The sequence below is a fragment of the Notolepis coatsorum genome (genome assembly GCF_963971535.1).
Source record: "Notolepis coatsorum genome assembly, chromosome: 7".
NCBI classification, from domain to species: Eukaryota; Metazoa; Chordata; class Actinopteri; order Aulopiformes; family Paralepididae; genus Notolepis; species Notolepis coatsorum.
In genome coordinates this window covers 35,237,625-35,254,773 of record NC_140171.1, presented here as the reverse complement: position 1 = coordinate 35,254,773, position 17,149 = coordinate 35,237,625, and the positions used below count along the sequence as shown (strand labels likewise).

General features: G+C 41.7%; 1 protein-coding gene across 1 annotated transcript; it reads left to right on the top strand.

The window, feature by feature from the left end:
• Positions 1-4,603: 4,603 nt before the first annotated feature.
• LOC311231621 (scavenger receptor cysteine-rich domain-containing group B protein-like) lies at positions 4,604-16,204 on the top strand (the record flags this gene model as incomplete). The annotated part of the gene is made up of 11 exons (XM_084318249.1): positions 4,604-4,679; positions 6,789-7,154; positions 7,334-7,654; positions 8,173-8,538; positions 8,716-8,907; positions 9,556-9,921; positions 12,985-13,193; positions 13,606-13,769; positions 14,703-14,948; positions 15,273-15,432; positions 16,103-16,204. 11 exons carry the CDS (start codon positions 4,604-4,606, stop codon positions 16,202-16,204), a joined length of 2,568 nt encoding a protein of 855 aa, XP_084174375.1.
• Positions 16,205-17,149: the final 945 nt, after the last annotated feature.

The window sequence follows — 17,149 nt, the reverse complement described above, 5'->3', positions numbered from 1 at the left end:
TCTGGGGCTACCTTAACTGAAGCTACTCTGTGGGTCCTAGACAGCCCTTCTGCTAGCCGAAACATACAACAACGCAGGGTGCCTCTAACCACCAGTCCTCTTCAAGCCACGCTGGCTGGGCACCTTGCTGGAGGGGATAACGTTAACATAAGCCAACTCTTGGCTATACCGCTTTCTTCTAGGATAACTCGTTGTATCACTAGGGTTATTCAGTGGGGACATGCAACACGCTACTACGCTTATATTTCTAGTATAACCCGTAATATATTCAAGTTCAATACGTTCACCCGCGTGATCCACCACAGGGCTCTTCCAACGACATGACCAGTCAGGTCTAAGTCCAACGTCGAAGAGGCTGGCTCTCCCCACTTCCGTTTCAGTTGACTTGCTTCTCCTCTATGCCTCTCTTGTGCGCTCCGCCTGCCACCGCCGCCCCCCGCTGGTAACGCCAACTAGCCCCACAGGAAGAAGGTGTATCTAAATGGCAGCCTGTCCAGTAGCAGAGGTCTAGAGTGTGGCGTGCCGCAAGGAAGTTGCCTAGGACCTTTGCTCTTCTCTGTATTTACGAATGACCTATCTTGGGCTACCAAATGTGCTACAACAGTTCTTTATGCAGATGATTCAACATTGTATTACGCGGCACCATCATGCAATGTACTTAATGAAGTTTTGAGTAGAGAACTTAAAGTTGTGCATGACTGGGTAGTATGTAATAGACTTGTCCTTAATATCTCCAAGACTAAATGTATTGTGCTGGGAACAAGGCACAGGTTATCTACAAATCCAAAGCTTCATTTAAACTAATTCAGCAGTTCAACAAGTTGAAAGTACTAAACTCCTTGGAGTGATGCTGGATTGCACTCTGTCTTGGTCTCAGCATATTAATTATATTGTTTTAAAAATGGGAAGAGCAATTGGTATTTCCAGGAAATGTGCTTCTTTTGTTGCCCGTCCCCTTTTATGTCAGATAGTGCAAAGTTTAGTTTTATGTCATCTTGACTATTGCTCTGCGATGTGGTCATCTGCTGCCAGTGGTGACCTCAGGAAGGTCCAGGTGGTCCAGAACAGGGCAGCACGGTTGGTACTGGGCTGCTCACTAAGGTCTAATGTGAGCCGTATGCATGCCTGCCTCTCTTGGCTTAACGTTGAAAATAGATTGTCTTTTAATATACTTGTGCTGTTCAAGTTGGTCATGAGCAGTAAGACTCCTGTTTTTATACATAATCAGATTGTTTTTAGTAATACTGTGCACGAGCATTACACTAGAGGTTCCAGTAGTGGGCAGCTTGAATTGCCAGGTCCTAGAACCAGTGCTCTGGGGAGATCTTTTATTTTTAGAGCATTAACTCTGTGGAATGGCCTGCCTCGGAACCTCTGCTGCATTTACAGTAGATTCACTTTTAAAAAGAATCTTAAATTGTTTTTAAATTGTTTTTAACACTGTAAAGTAATTTTTTGTTTTTGTTTTACACTAATGTAATTTTAGCTATATTAATTGTTACAGTAGGTTCATTATGCATTGTGTGTACTGACTTTTAATAATTTTGTTTTTTGCAATAGTGATTGTTTTTGTGTGTTTTTTTGTGTGTGGACCCCAGGAAGACTAGCTGGTTGCTATCGCACCAGCTAATGGGGATCCCTAATAAAATAAAATAAAATAAAATCAAACTGGGTGGATTGAATATGATTCAGTTTACTGTTTATAATCCATATTCCAGCTGGTGAGAGAAGGAGAAACTTGCGTCATTGTTCGAGAGAATATCAATGGAAACTAGTTAATATGTCTTTGTGCACAAAGGGGAGATAAAAGGCAAGTCAGCACTTCTGAATAATAGTCACATATTCAGGGTGCTACATATGTTCTGTAGTGAGTAAGAATGTCATAGTATTTTTGTTGATCCCACAGAGAATCATTGAACTACGTCAAAAATATGTTTTTCGTTATCCCAGAGGTGCTGCAGACGGACAGCGGTTTTTCAGGAAAGACAACAAAGGTTTAAGGGCTCAAAGCCTACAGGGATACTATCAGCCTGTGAAGCTGAGTATATGTTTCTAGCTATGACAATGCAAAAATGTGTTTATCTAGAGCAACTGCTCAAAGTGATGAAGATAAGGTTGCAATAGGTAATTGAAATATATCCTCTATACCAAATATGGTGTTTTTGAAGAATGGGCGTTCTGTCTAAACCGTTTAAAATGATGAACATTGTGTATATATGGAGACTGTTGTTTATAAGGACAACCAGGGGACCATTGTGATTACTAGGAACCTGAGGTGTCAATATAGATGTAAACATGTCATTATAAATAATATCATGTCATCAGGTATGCTATCAGATAAGAAAGAATGACACCGGTTTACTGTCCAACGGACAACAGAGTAATAGATACTATGAGGGAGCCTGTTTTCAAATTAAAACTGACGTGATTTGTAAAGGTCATGTTTAATGTGAAGGTATTGAATGTCATACCCTATGGATGCTTTTGAGTTTATATATATTATTTCCTTTGTTAAAATGTTTTTCCACTAAGTCAGCCAGTATGCTAAAAAGTGGGAGTGTTGAGATCAGAGACTCTGTATAGGATTGTTAGTAACTGTCTAACTGTACATATGACTGTTTACACCAGTAACTGTTTACCTGCATAGACAATTGTCTCCACCAGTGATTGCCTAGTTGCATATATATCTGTCCCCACTGGAGGGCGCTCTAGGCGGAGCCACCCAGGTATTCTACCTTATGGCAACTATAAAAGGAAAGGTGCCCACTGCCCACCCCTTTCGTTCTCTCCCCCAATGTCTCTCACAGAGAGAAGAGTTGTACTCAGGGGTGTAGCTCCAGATTCTGGGCCCCATGAAAGAATGTATTTGTAGGCCCCCAGTTAATGCGAGCGCGCGAGTGAAATTTTTTTTTGCAATTTTTTTATTGATGAAAACGCATAATATGGTTTTCACCTATACATTCGGATCAGCAGTTCAGCACCTGCACTGTTGGTGGGTGAGCCTAGTAAAGGATGTCGCATTGCGTTCATCTTCAATGAATGGACCAATGCAATAGTCTACCAAAGCCCCCCCTCTCTCTCTATATATCTCACACACACACACACACACACACACACACACACACACACACACACACACACACACACACACACACACACACACACACACACACACACACACACACACACACACACACACACTTCAGAAAGAAACATAGTATCAATGAGAGCATCAATAATACACCTGAGTGATGTCTAGTAAAAAAAAAAAAAAAAAAAAGTGCTGGGCCCTTGGAATCATCCTAAGCTACCCCCCCCCCCAGCTACGCCCCTACTACTGCTGCTGACATGTGAATAAAAGAAGCCACGCCAGTTCAGGCACAAGATAGAAACCATGCCTCTTGACCACATTATTGTCGCCCTAAGTTGAGTTCTGTTAACAGTTATCCTATAACCTGTGGAGAGTGCATCACTCGTAAGTCCCTTCCTCAGCGAGCAGCTCCACTACACCAGATTGTGAGCAAAGGTCCAATACAATGGATCTTGTGTGTATTGATTTTCTCTCAATGGATGGAACCTGACAGTAAAGGCATAAGCAATGTGTTGGTGGTCACCAACCATTTTACTCATTATGCTCAGGCTTTCCCCACCAGAAGCCAGAAAGTGCATGTTGTCGCAAAAGTACTGGTGGAGAAATACTTTGTACAAGAATCCTTGTGAAACCAAGAACTAGGGCAGGAACTATCAAGAAGCAACATCCTATAATAATGATGTGTATTTATTGTATGTATTCATATACCACTGGGTTTGTATAGGGTCTAAAATAAGTGAATTAGTGTTGTTGACAGAATTGGCTATGGGTCGACAATAATATACTCATGAGGCATGGTTTCTACCTTGAGCCCTTAAGGGGAACCTACCGTATATCAGGTATATCAATGCTAGAAAATACGGACATACATAATAAAAAAAAATTAAGGTCAAATTCCACTTTCATAAAGTTAACAAATGAAAGAATGAATGTTTGTCCTGTCTGCTAATCTAAGCTATTGCTGTTGACAAAAGGGTGGGCCGCCAAAGGAAACGGACTATAAGTGTACTGAGTTTGGAATGTGCAAACAGTGTGAAGTATAGGCTATTGTTCCTACACTGGGGTCTGTGCAATAAAACATTCATTCAGGAGTAAATGGCACGGATGTATCAATTTAGTTTGACAGTCTTATCTGAATCTTGTGTTTCATTTAGATTAATAAGTAACCCCATTCCCGTAATATCAATTGAAAATGTCCTTTTCTTTTTTCTTCTTTTTAAACCAATAGTAGTCACATGGTTTCTTGTCATGAATGTTAAGTATATATATTTGGAAATGTCCACCAACTGGTGAATTCCCAAACACAACCTGTGCAAGGTAAGTAGAGGCAGGGGATAACTTGGTCTGTCTGCATTTTCTGTCCTTATTTGACTTGTGGTTAATGCATAGTAAACAGATCTTGTAAATAAAACGTGATGCATTTGTAGTACTGAACCATCGAGTTTGTTCCACGCGATAATCTGTCTACTAATCATGTGTTGATTTCCAGCAGGTTAGTGTCTGATGTTCAGGATGAGGTCCATGGCGAGTACAACGGGGGGTTTGATGTTACTCCTCTTCATGCAGACTGTAACTGAGATCAGCTCAGGTAAACTGTCTGTCATGCTGTCATTTTTTACTTAAAATAGTATGTCTCTTCAATTCTACCTTTCCCAAAGTTGAATGTACATGGTGAGATATAAATGCAGAATTTGTTTTAAATAAGTGAATAAATAAATAAATATATAATTTATTATAAAGTATATATGTATCGAAGTACTTTATTGATCCCAAGGGAAATTCATATATATATATATATATAGAGAGAGAGAGAGAGAGAGAGAGAGAGAGAGAGAGAGAGAGAGAGAGAGAGAGAGAGAGAGAGAGAGAGAGAGAGAGAGAGAGAGAGAGAGAGAGAGAGAGAGGAGAGAGAGAGAGAGAGAGAGAGAGAGAGAGAGAGAGAGAGAGAGAGAGAGAGAGAGAGATTAGATAGAGATTATTATGTTGGTGAGTGTTTCCTTGGGGTTGCTTTGAACGGATTATTCAGGGTAGTTTGTTCTCCGTTTTCTGTAGTTGCTGTTTATCTTTAACCAAATTCTCATGTGTGTCCCCCCTCCCACATCTGAGCAGATATTTATTGTTAGATGTGATTTAGTCCAGAGTTCCATAACTTTTTTTTGCTGCCGGTAGAACATCGCTGTACGAATTGGAAGAGCCATCTCGTGTCGCGCTAACCCTTCCAGAAGCTTTGTAGTCTGTACTTGAACTTTCCATAAATGTATCTCCATAAATCCATTTAGTTAGATCCAGCACTGAATGTATCTTGTGATTAGACTATTAGCGTTAGTTATTTCCTGGTTGATGTGGTTCCGGACATGATGTAACATGAATGCCAATAGACAATTCGTTTTATTAGTGTGAACGTATACATTTTATCCAGTGCACATTTGGATAGTATTGTAATATTGTGATATCCCATATATGAATGAATGAAAGAATTCTTTATTTCGAATGTTTACAAATAAACAAGCGAAAAGGATAGGTTTGAAGCCAATTGGCAAGTTATAGAACAATATAGCTTTTATTTATTTGTTTATACATTTCAACATTTGATTGCTGCATTCATTAAAATTTTCATTTCATTAGGCGGTCGGGTGGCGTAGCGGAGATTGCGCTCGTCATCAATGCAAGAGGCTGCGGTCTCGACTCCCGGAGTCAGCATTGCCCTGCGGCTTGGTCCGGTCGTCATACTAACTCGTTTGGCTGGGTTAGGGGGAGGGAAGTCGTGGGTGGTAATCTGGCGTTGTGGACAGCGACGCCTACAGGTCAGGTCTGGGCGCCTGCTCAGCGAAAGGCAGGAAATGGTGAAGGCAGCGTGACCTCCCACGCGTTACACTTCACCTATGAGAGTCCTTGCTGCCAGGTGAGAAGAGAGCCACTGGCTGTCTCCACATGTGTCGGAGGAAGCATGTGGTGGACTTCAGGGTTCCCTTGTAGCGACCAGTAGGAGGAACATGCGCACAACAACCAGGTAGGGGAGGGGGGGGAATTGGCATAACGACAAAAAATTGGGATGGGGAGAAAAAAATTAAAAAATCAGGCGGAGAAAAAGGGGATAAAAAAAATATAAAATGTTTCATTTAATTCATTGTGTTCATCATTGTCGTCATCACGTCAGTCCCCACTCCCTAACACACTAACTCTGCTTGGGGTGCTAAATGAATCGCCCCCTAGGCATCATATTTGAAGACGCTGATTGGCTAAATTTATGTTGCTAGGTGCATTTATTTAGCTATGTAATTTTTCAATTGGCTGCGTTGCGCACTGACTGGGGCGATGTTTCTAGCGCCCCAGAAGAGAGAGGTTGATGAACAGGAAGCACAAACAATGATTTATATTTGATATATTACACGTTATTGTGCATTTTAAACAAAAACATACTTAAAATTAGTAATTATTATTTATTTAAAAAAAATATTTTTATATTTTTAGCTGTGAAATCTACTATTATAGAAAAATCCCAAACCACTTTCCACCTGGGGGGGGGGGGGGGGGGGGGGCGCACTAGCGCCCTCTAGTGACCATCCGCCACTGAGTGGGACTTTTAGTTGCCCTGTAGGTTTATGGATATTATTTTTCCCAGTCCTACCAGAGGTTAATACCACAAGACCTCCAGCCACACCTCCTCCCAGACCAATAAACACTACCACCACTACAGTGATAGCCAACATCACCAGGCCACCAACACCAGGCAACAACACAGCAGCAGAGGGGGAGGTCCACCTGGCCGATGGAAGGAACGGCTCCTGTTCAGGCAGAGTGGAGATCTTCCACCGTGGACAGTGGGGGACAGTGTGTGATGATGCCTGGGACCTGAATGATGCCCAGGTGGTGTGTAGACAGCTGGGCTGTGGCCGGGCCCTGTCTGCACCACATACTGCACTGTTCGGACAAGGAAGTGGACCCATCTGGTTGGATGAGGTCAGGTGTACAGGCAGTGAGTCCAACCTCACACAGTGCAGCCACCAAGGGTTTGGATCCCACGACTGTAGACACAACGAGGATGCTGGTGTTGTCTGTGAAGGTCAGTATGAACATGTATTCCTATAATAACCAATCCTTTCTGTGTATGTCAGCATCTGTCATGATGAAAATTAATTTGACTGCTCAGTTTGGACAGCGTTTGGACACAGTGCTTGTCTCCAAATAAAGTAAAAAAAAAAAACTAAATATATGCATACTGTATATGTATTTATATTTCAGCTGGTGCTCCGGTGAGACTGGTCAACGGCTACTTTGACAACCCTTGTTCTGGCAGAGTGGAGGTCTACCATGATGACCAGTGGGGGACGGTGTGTGATGATGCCTGGGACCTGAATGATGCCCAGGTGGTGTGTAGACAGCTGGGCTGTGGCCGGGCCCTGTCTGCACCACATACTGCACGTTTTGGACAGGGTAGAGGGCCCATATGGTTGGATGATGTTCAGTGTTCAGGCAATGAGTCATCTATAACAGATTGTAGACATCGGGGGTTTGGAATCCACAACTGTGGTCACAATGAAGATGCTGGCATTATCTGTGAAGGTAAATATATTATGCATAAATACACAACAGATTAATAGACAGAAAAGAATGAGATACAGTGTTGAGCTGCATCTCAAATCATTCTGGGTCCCAGTTTTCTGATGGTGTACAGTATGTGGCACCTGCTGTTGCGCTTGAGCCCCTCTCCAATACCCCCCACAACCCCCCAAAAAGGGCTTAGACTCCATTTATTTGTGGCAGTTAATATTTACCATACACAATGCATAGATTTATTTTTGTGATCATTTACATGTACAGTGAAAAAAAGAAGAAGATATGTCTTCCTGTAAAAGAAATTATTTCTAGGTGAAATTGAATAAATGGTATCTGTTCACAATCTAATCACATTGAACTATTTCTGTATGCGGTGACGTTTCCTTGTTAATGTTGCATCAGTGGGACCTTTAGTTGCCTTGTAGATTTATGGATATTATTTTCCCCAGTCCTACCAGAGGTTAATACCACAAGACCTCCAGCCACACCTCCTCCCAGACCAATAAACACTACCACCACTACAGCGATAGCCAACATCACCAGGCCACCAACACCAGGCAACAACACAGCAGCAGAGGGGGAGGTCCACCTGGCCGATGGAAGGAACGGCTCCTGCTCAGGCAGAGTGGAGATCTTCCACCGTGGACAGTGGGGGACAGTGTGTGATGATGCCTGGGACCTGAATGATGCCCAGGTGGTGTGTAGACAGCTGGGCTGTGGCCGGGCCCTGTCTGCACCACATACTGCCCTGTTCGGACAAGGAAGTGGACCCATCTGGTTGGATGAGGTCAGGTGTACAGGCAGTGAGTCCAACCTCACACAGTGCAGCCACCAAGGGTTTGGATCCCACAACTGTAGTCACAACGAGGATGCTGGTGTTGTCTGTGAAGGTCAGTATGAACATGTATTCCTATAATAACCAATCCTTTCTGTGTATGTCAGCATCTGTCATGATGAAAATTAATTTGACTGCTCAGTTTGGACAGCGTTTGGACACAGTGCTTGTCTCCAAATAAAGTTAAAAAAAAACTAAATATATGCATACTGTATATGTATTTGTATTTCAGCTGGTGCTCCAGTGAGGCTGGTCAACGGCTACTTTGACAACCCTTGTTCTGGCAGAGTGGAGGTCTACCATGATGACCAGTGGGGGACGGTGTGTGATGATGCCTGGGACCTGAATGATGCCCAGGTGGTGTGTAGACAGCTGGGCTGTGGCCGGGCCCTGTCTGCACCACATACTGCACGTTTTGGACAGGGTAGAGGGCCCATATGGTTGGATGATGTTCAGTGTTCAGGCAATGAGTCATCTATAACAGATTGTAGACATCGGGGGTTTGGAATCCACAACTGTGGTCACAATGAAGATGCTGGCATTATCTGTGAAGGTAAATATATTATGCATAAATACACAACAGATTAATAGACAGAAAAGAATGAGATACAGTGTTGAGCTGCATCTCAAATCATTCTGGGTCCCAGTTTTCTGATGGTGTACAGTATATGTGGCACCTGCTGTTGCCCTTGAGCCCCTCTCCAATACCCCCCACAACCCCCCAAAAAGCACTTAGACTCCATTTATTTGTGGCAGTTAATATTTACCATACACAATGCATAGATTTATTTTTGTGATCATTTACATGTACAGTGAAAAAAGAAGAAGATATGCCTTCCTGTAAAAGAAATTATTTCTAGGTGAAATTGAATAAATGGTATCTGTTCACAATCTAATCACATTGAACTATTGCTGTATGCAGTGACGTTTCCTTGTTAATGTTGCATCAGTGGGACCTTTAGTTGCCTTGTAGGTTTATAGATATTATTTTCCCCAGTCCTACCAGAGGTTAATACCACAAGACCTCCAGCCACACCTCCTCCCAGACCAATAAACACTACCACCACTACAGCGATAGCCAACATCACCAGGCCACCAACACCAGGCAACAACACAGCAGCAGAGGGGGAGGTTCATCTGGCCGATGGAAGGAACGGCTCCTGTTCAGGCAGAGTGGAGATCTTCCACCGTGGACAGTGGGGGACAGTGTGTGATGATGCCTGGGACCTGAATGATGCCCAGGTGGTGTGTAGACAGCTGGGCTGTGGCCGGGCCCTGTCTGCACCACATACTGCACTGTTCGGACAAGGCAGTGGACCCATCTGGTTGGATGATGTCAGGTGTACAGGCAGTGAGTCCAACCTCACACAGTGCAGCCACCAAGGGTTTGGATCCCACAACTGTAGACACAACGAGGATGCTGGTGTTGTCTGTGAAGGTCAGTATGAACATGTATTCCTATAATAACCAATCCTTTCTGTGTATGTCAGCATCTGTCATGATGAAAATTAATTTGACTGCTCAGTTTGGTCAGCGTTTGGACACAGTGCTTGTCTCCAAATAAAGTTTAAAAAAAAACTAAATATATATATATACATGCATATGTATTTGTATTTCAGCTGGTGCTCCAGTGAGGCTGGTCAACGGCTACTCTGACAACCCTTGTTCTGGCAGAGTGGAGGTCTACCATGATGACCAGTGGGGGACGGTGTGTGATGATGCCTGGGACCTGAATGATGCCCAGGTGGTGTGTAGACAGCTGGGCTGTGGCCGGGCCCTGTCTGCACCACATACTGCACGTTTTGGACAGGGTAGAGGGCCCATATGGTTGGATGACGTCGGGTGCACAGGCAATGAGTCTGCGATCACACAGTGCAGCCATCAAGGGTTCGGATCCCACAACTGTGGTCACCACGAGGATGCTGGTGTTGTCTGTGAAGGTAAATATGAATATGTATAGCTGTATTAATAGTAGGGCTGGGACTACTATAGGGCTGGACCGCGCCGTGGAAATGTCAGCGGTGATACACATACGTCATAGGTGTCAAACTCACGGCCCGCGGGCCAAATGCGGCCCGCCACGTCATTTGATGTGGCCCCCCAAGAGCTCTGGTAAAAAAAAAAAAAAAAAAATTTACATTAATTTTGGGTTAAAAAATAGCGGTGTTAAAATAATTGTGGGTTAATGCGTTAATAAAGCTTTGACAGCCTTAGTTATTACACATTCTTACACATACATGTGTGTTGAACATCTGAGGTATTGATGAAGTAACAAAGGAAAAAAGCCAAAAGCACTTACTCCTCAGACATTTTTTGACAATTTTACAGCCCAAAATACAAAAAAGATCCAGGCGGAATAGGTAACAAAGGGTTGAAGAAATATTGTCTGAACTGTCAGATGCAAGCTGGCTGTGTGACATAACCGAGCATCTCGCTCAATTGAATAAGAAGCTGTAGGGACGCAAACAAGTCCCACCCAAAACTTGACCAATATAGTTGTGAACTGAGACAACCCTTATTTTGTTATTTTTGAGTACAGTTACAGTTGTGTGTTCATGCAGACACATAATAGCAATTTCATTACGAATTGAAAATGGGGGACCCTGATGTAAACAAGTCAAAAGTCTTTCTCTGGTCTTTATCCCCTTAACAATTGTGTGTATTGAGCTGTACTGTACTGTACCAATTCTGCAATCTGTTAATTAAAGTTAATTAAACTATCTTCCATTAGTTGGATGTATGGCCTCTGCAAGGTTGTGTGCAGCCATTTGTTTTAGTAACATCTGCTACATCTGTCCCACGTGTTCTTTGCAGCTCACAGGTGTTAGTTCTGCCCCTCTTGACTGACAAAAAGGTTTTGAACAAACTTAATGTCATAGCTTGTATTTGATGATATTCTTCTTTGTTATTTACTTGAATGGTTTGATCATTGATTGATGGAGTAATATGGGGTTCTGATAAACTAAAATGATTTGTTAAAATAACATAAGCTAACATATATTTTTACATATATGCAAATGCATATGCAATATGTATAACTTGAATAAGTAATAAATACAGAAACAACATGTTTAACAATATGTAAATGAGTAGCTACATTTATTTTACATCACATTAACATTTATACGGTCTTTGGCCCTTTGAGGGCAACCATAATGCTGATGTGGCCCTCTGTGAAAATGAGTTTGACACCCCTGAATACGTTGTCTTAAGACTTAGCATGTATCATGTATCATCAAATGCGCATGTCGGTGTGAAATTTATGTGTGCCATTATTACTATCAACTGTAATAATTGTGGAATATTACTATAATGAGCTGTATGTGTATGAACCAAGCATCTCACTATAATGTACCTGTACTTTATTTGTGACAATAATCTACTACTACTACTACTACTTTATCACATTAATTTCGATTAATTAACTACAGAAAAGAAAGAATTCAAAGTAAAAAGAAAAGTGGTGCATTTAATCGCATGATGATTTTTCTTTATTGTGTACGAATGTTACCTTTCAAAGGAGACCAGACTCATGTCATGCATATGCTATAAGTATAAAGTATAATAAATCGCAAATAACTTTTTTTCCTAGTCTGAAATAAGAGAAATTGAGATCAATCAAGAGTTTTCTTTTTCCAATGGTCAACTGTTCTGGAATGTAGTTGAAAGTACTGCGTTTTACTTTTACCTTGAAAGTGCTTGAGTTTACAAAAGGTCCTTTGTGCTATATATATATTATTCCTAAAATTGCTGCACTTTCTTAAAAAATGCATTGATCTGTTGGTCTGTGTAGCTAATACAGGATTTTGCTGCTTAAACGTATGTATAATGTATATTCATTGATTCACTCATATACCAAAATTAATTTGAATTGAAATGTTTTGCTTTCCGCATCAAATATTGATATGCGATTAAAATGTGATTAATTTAGATTAATTAACTATAAAGTCTCGAATTAATTCGATAAAAAAATGTAATCGAGTCCCACCACTAATTAATAGCTGTCTCTTAAAATAAAGCAGCACTCTCAAAAGTGTCAACACCATAGGCTTGGTTGTCACAGCATTATTCACAGTGAAGGTTCTATAAAAAAAAAAAAAAAAAAAAGGATTGATTGACATGAAAAGTTGTACTTTTATTAATCCCCTTGGGGAAGTGAATCATGGGGTAAGCAGGTAAAGAGTTAAATTCATTTCAGTCAGATGGACTGAATGTGTTGTTGGGAAGCGAAGTATAGAAGCCATTCGTGAAGGATTTCACCGCATCCCAGATTGAGGAGACTCAGGTCAGACTTGAGTAACTGAGGGTAATCAACGGTAGCTCCTAGGTAATTAGTCTATATTTGCAATCCCTTACCTTAAAGTAAAGCATTACCAAGAAATGCTGCAATTTCAACGCTCTTCCTTCAAAAACAACAACTCTTTCTCTCTTGCTTTTCATGTTTTTTTCATTTATTTCCCTCCTCCCCCCCTCATCATCTTCCTACACGTCTCCTCTTTAGTCCAGGGTCCTCCACTCCGGGCTCTCGAGCTTATATGTGGGCGGAGTCAACTTCAAGTAGGTCTGCGATTGGTTGGCCTGGAGTCCTCTGGTTTGAACGCGTCCTCCGGTCACCTGGTGGAGCCCCGCTGCTCCTCCCACAGAGAGGGTGATGGGATGGTGTGGTACGACATGGAGCGCAGAGCCGGCGTCTGTGGAAACGCGCTGATGGTGAAAAACGTCTTACTGTTGTTACCATCTTCTAGTCTTTAAAGGAACACACCAACATTTTGGGAAATTAGCTTACCAGGCAGAGTGGAGTGGAAACCCCTGGTGCTCCCAGACCGGGCATGGCTGTCACAACACAACCATTATTTACCCCACGGCTACGCCTCTTTCGTCACCTGGGTTATCATTTATAAAACCATCACCATATAGCCATGATGATTACATAGCCTTGATTATGAGATAATTTCTCGATATGCGCTTCAAAATGTACAGAATGCTTCACAAAATGATCTGCATCAGTAAGATCGACATCCACACTCAGTTGGTATAAGAAAGAAAGTGTCCACAATGCATATTAGTGACTTGAACAATGAATCAACTGACTGTATTTTACTCAACTCCTTGTGTCTTTCAGACCAACAGCACCCATGCCATCTACTCCAACGTTTTATTTGTCTACCCTTTAAATGACGTGTCCTCGAATCGGACCTCGATCCTTCCTCTGGCCGTTCCCTTCTCCTGTGCCTATCCACTGGACACAGAGGTCAGCCTGGATGTGGCCATCAGACCATCCCTTCCGTAGGTTACACGACTGTAGCAGTGGTGAAAAGTAACAAAGTATTAACTTTAACTCAAATACACTAAATTACTGTTAAAATGTAGAGGTACTTGTACTTAACATGAGTATTTTCATTTTAGATACATGACTTTTGTACTTTTACTCCACTGGCATGGTTGCCTCCGCCGTCTGTGTGTGAGTAAATGGGGTGAATGTGAGGCGCTATATAAATGCAGCAAAGAAAATATTGTACTTTTTACTCCACTACATCCGAGTTCAGTTCCTTTTTTTTTTTTTATGTTTTTGATTTTCGTGTCTTACATACAGGTGTATGCTCAGCCCATATTGGCTAATTACAAGACACATAAACAATAAGTATATAATAATATACTTGACAAATTACTTGACAAATGACATATAGACCAAGATGGCAACAAGAAACAAAATACAATAAAACGTAATATAACACAAGCTGTACGCAATGTATGTAAACAAAGAAACAAGAGGAATTCATATACAATTATATAGGATATAGTGTGTTTTGTCTCAAGTGCCATGTTTTCTCCAAAAATCCTGCAAAACTGAAGATGTCCTCCACAAAAAACAACTCAACATACAACTCTCAGACTGCCAAAACAAATCCGGATTTACAATTTGAATTTTCTCAAATAAAGCCCTCCTCAAAGCGGTGAACTGTACAAAGGGCAATACAAAACAAAATGATATTCAGACATCCTCCACCACTCCCAGATCACATAGAACACACTAGTTACTTTGAAGAAAAATATTTTGCATAGAAAACATGCCAAAAATGTATGAAGATTATGTATTTTCAAATGTTAAGCCTGCCAACTTCAAGACGACTTAATCAGAGCCCTATAGAGACAGTTAGTGGGCTACATCTCTTTTCTGCCTCGTGTTTGTTTTTGAGTGTCATCACGTTTTGTTCTTAGGATCGGAGTTGCAATTTCCAGCCTGGGTTCCAAAGCCAGAGCCTCCATGTCTCTGTTCCGCTACGACAACTACACAGAGCCATACCCGGCAGGCTATCTGGTCTCGCTGCCAGTGGGCTCCGACCTGCATGTGGGCGTGTCTGTACAGGAGACGGATCCACGCTTCGTGGTGGTCCTTGATGACTGCTATGCTACACCCTCATCTAACCCCGATGACCACACAAGATACTTCCTCATTCAGAACAAGTGCGTTTTCCCTCTTGACCCCTCACAGATGGTTTTGTGTCCCTGTAGAAGTGAATTGAATATTGTGTATAGTGTGTATAATAGCTGGTATAACTTGAATTGATAAGAGCGACCGATCCCATTCAAATCTACATTCTTTAATGGTCTGGTACACTGTCCACACATCAGACAGTGCTCATCCCCGTGACAACCACGTAAAAATTCCACATCAGCCATCTTATATGTGTACCAAAGTAAGTACTCATGACATTCTAGGAAAGGCCCTTTCTATCCATTTACGTTGTGTGCTAACAGATCTACAATGTGACCTCCGTTTTCATCCAGGTGCCCCAGCAACCCACATCAGGTGACAGTGGACGAGAGCGGCTCGTCCCTCCAGGCTCGCTTCTCCGCACAGCTCTTCCTGTTCCAGGGAAACTCCCGGGAGGTCTTCCTGCACTGCAGCCTCAGCCTGTGTGACCAGAGCTCCTCCTCCTGCTCTCCTGTGAGTCACGTCCTTTCATAGCAGCGCAGGTCAATGCTACTTTGAGAGGCATCGTGAATTAGTTCCGGTGGCTTCTCTTAGTTCTGAAGAAAAGGGGAAATTCAGCGACACTTCAGCTGAAATGCGTTGGTTTTAGGCCATGAAAGATTATTGTCAGTATTGCTGAATGTCCTCCTTTCTTCCATGCTCCCCATTATCCAAGCACCTTGGTAGAGCGGCAAAGTTCAGACAGATTTCCTTTTATCAAGGGTTCTCACTGACTATTTGTGACTTAAATGTGCTATAGATATGCAGGTCCAAAATGTATGTTGTTTTTTACAGGTTGCATGCATGTATCCCCTCCGTACTTCCCATTTCCCCACGTGGAATGCACCTGATTGGATAAAATGCTGGTGCTCTAGTGCGACATCTAGTGGCCAAATGCTACCTATGGAACCTTTAATAACTATAGAAAAGTTTTGATTTTGTACGCAAAACGTGATAGTATATGAGCACACAAAATCTTTGGCAAGTGCCCATTGTATGAGCAGGAAAAGGCCATTTGGGGAAACGTCATGGTATTTACTTTGCATGGGCAATGCGTTCATGAATAATTTAGCATACACCTGAGTCATTGGGGGCCACTAACTCTGTTCTCCACCTCTCATATCCCTACTGCTCCTCTTAACAGGTTTGCTTGAGGAGGACACATCGCTCCATAATCAAATCTTTACCCATCAAGTCGCTCACCATTGGGCCAATCACCTGTGAGTATGAGTTACAGTCCAATTGATCTATCTCAAACCCTGCCCCCTTTTCTTCATCATTTCTTGTTGCTAAGCAACAGTTGTGATTGGGAATATTGTCAGAGTATTGCATTATACTGCATGATAATAAACATTCTTTTTTTCCTTGACCCTCAGGGGAGGAGACACAGGAGTAAATCGAAGGAGCCTATACCATTGGATGGCAATATACTCCATTTTATAATGGTTTTAATTATCATTATTAGATGTCTTCTGATTCATATGGCGATGAAAAATTGTTTCTTCCATGTCTTCGATGGCCAAAGAGCAAAACCTTCTATATGCATAACAAAAGCGGGGGAAAACCTAATATCTGCACTTTGCGAGGCACTAATACCTGGTCGATATTGTTAACACATAATATAGTAATATAGTCCAAAAACAGTGTATTGTATTGGGTATCCAAGAAAACAACACATTTCAAAACATTTTCAGATCGGAGGTTTTGCTCTTCGGCCATCATTACTTTTTCATTGTATCATTATTACTACTTCAATGACCACACAAGATAAAAATCAATTAAACTAAATGTGATCCTGAGATATTGGTGAACAAATAAACAGATTTTTCTTTATTTTGTCTTAATGGATTTAGTTTTTTTAGATTCAAATGTATTAAGTACAGTACAACGAAAATAAGTTTGGCATCCAACCAGAGTGCAAATGTAACAGTAAAGTGCAATAGTAATATACAATGTACAGGTGATTAAACTGGGTCTAAAATATATAAATGAGTACTGAGTAATAGTGCTAATAGTGCTAATCAGATGTATGTACAGAGTTGTAGTATTAATTTGTACAGTGATACAGGTATAAAGACAGTATGGTAGTAATCATGGCGGCACGGTGGTGTAGTGGTTAACACTGTCGCCTCACAGCAAGAAGGTCCAGGGTTCGATTCCCGCTTGGGGACCAGGTTTCCATGATGCCAGG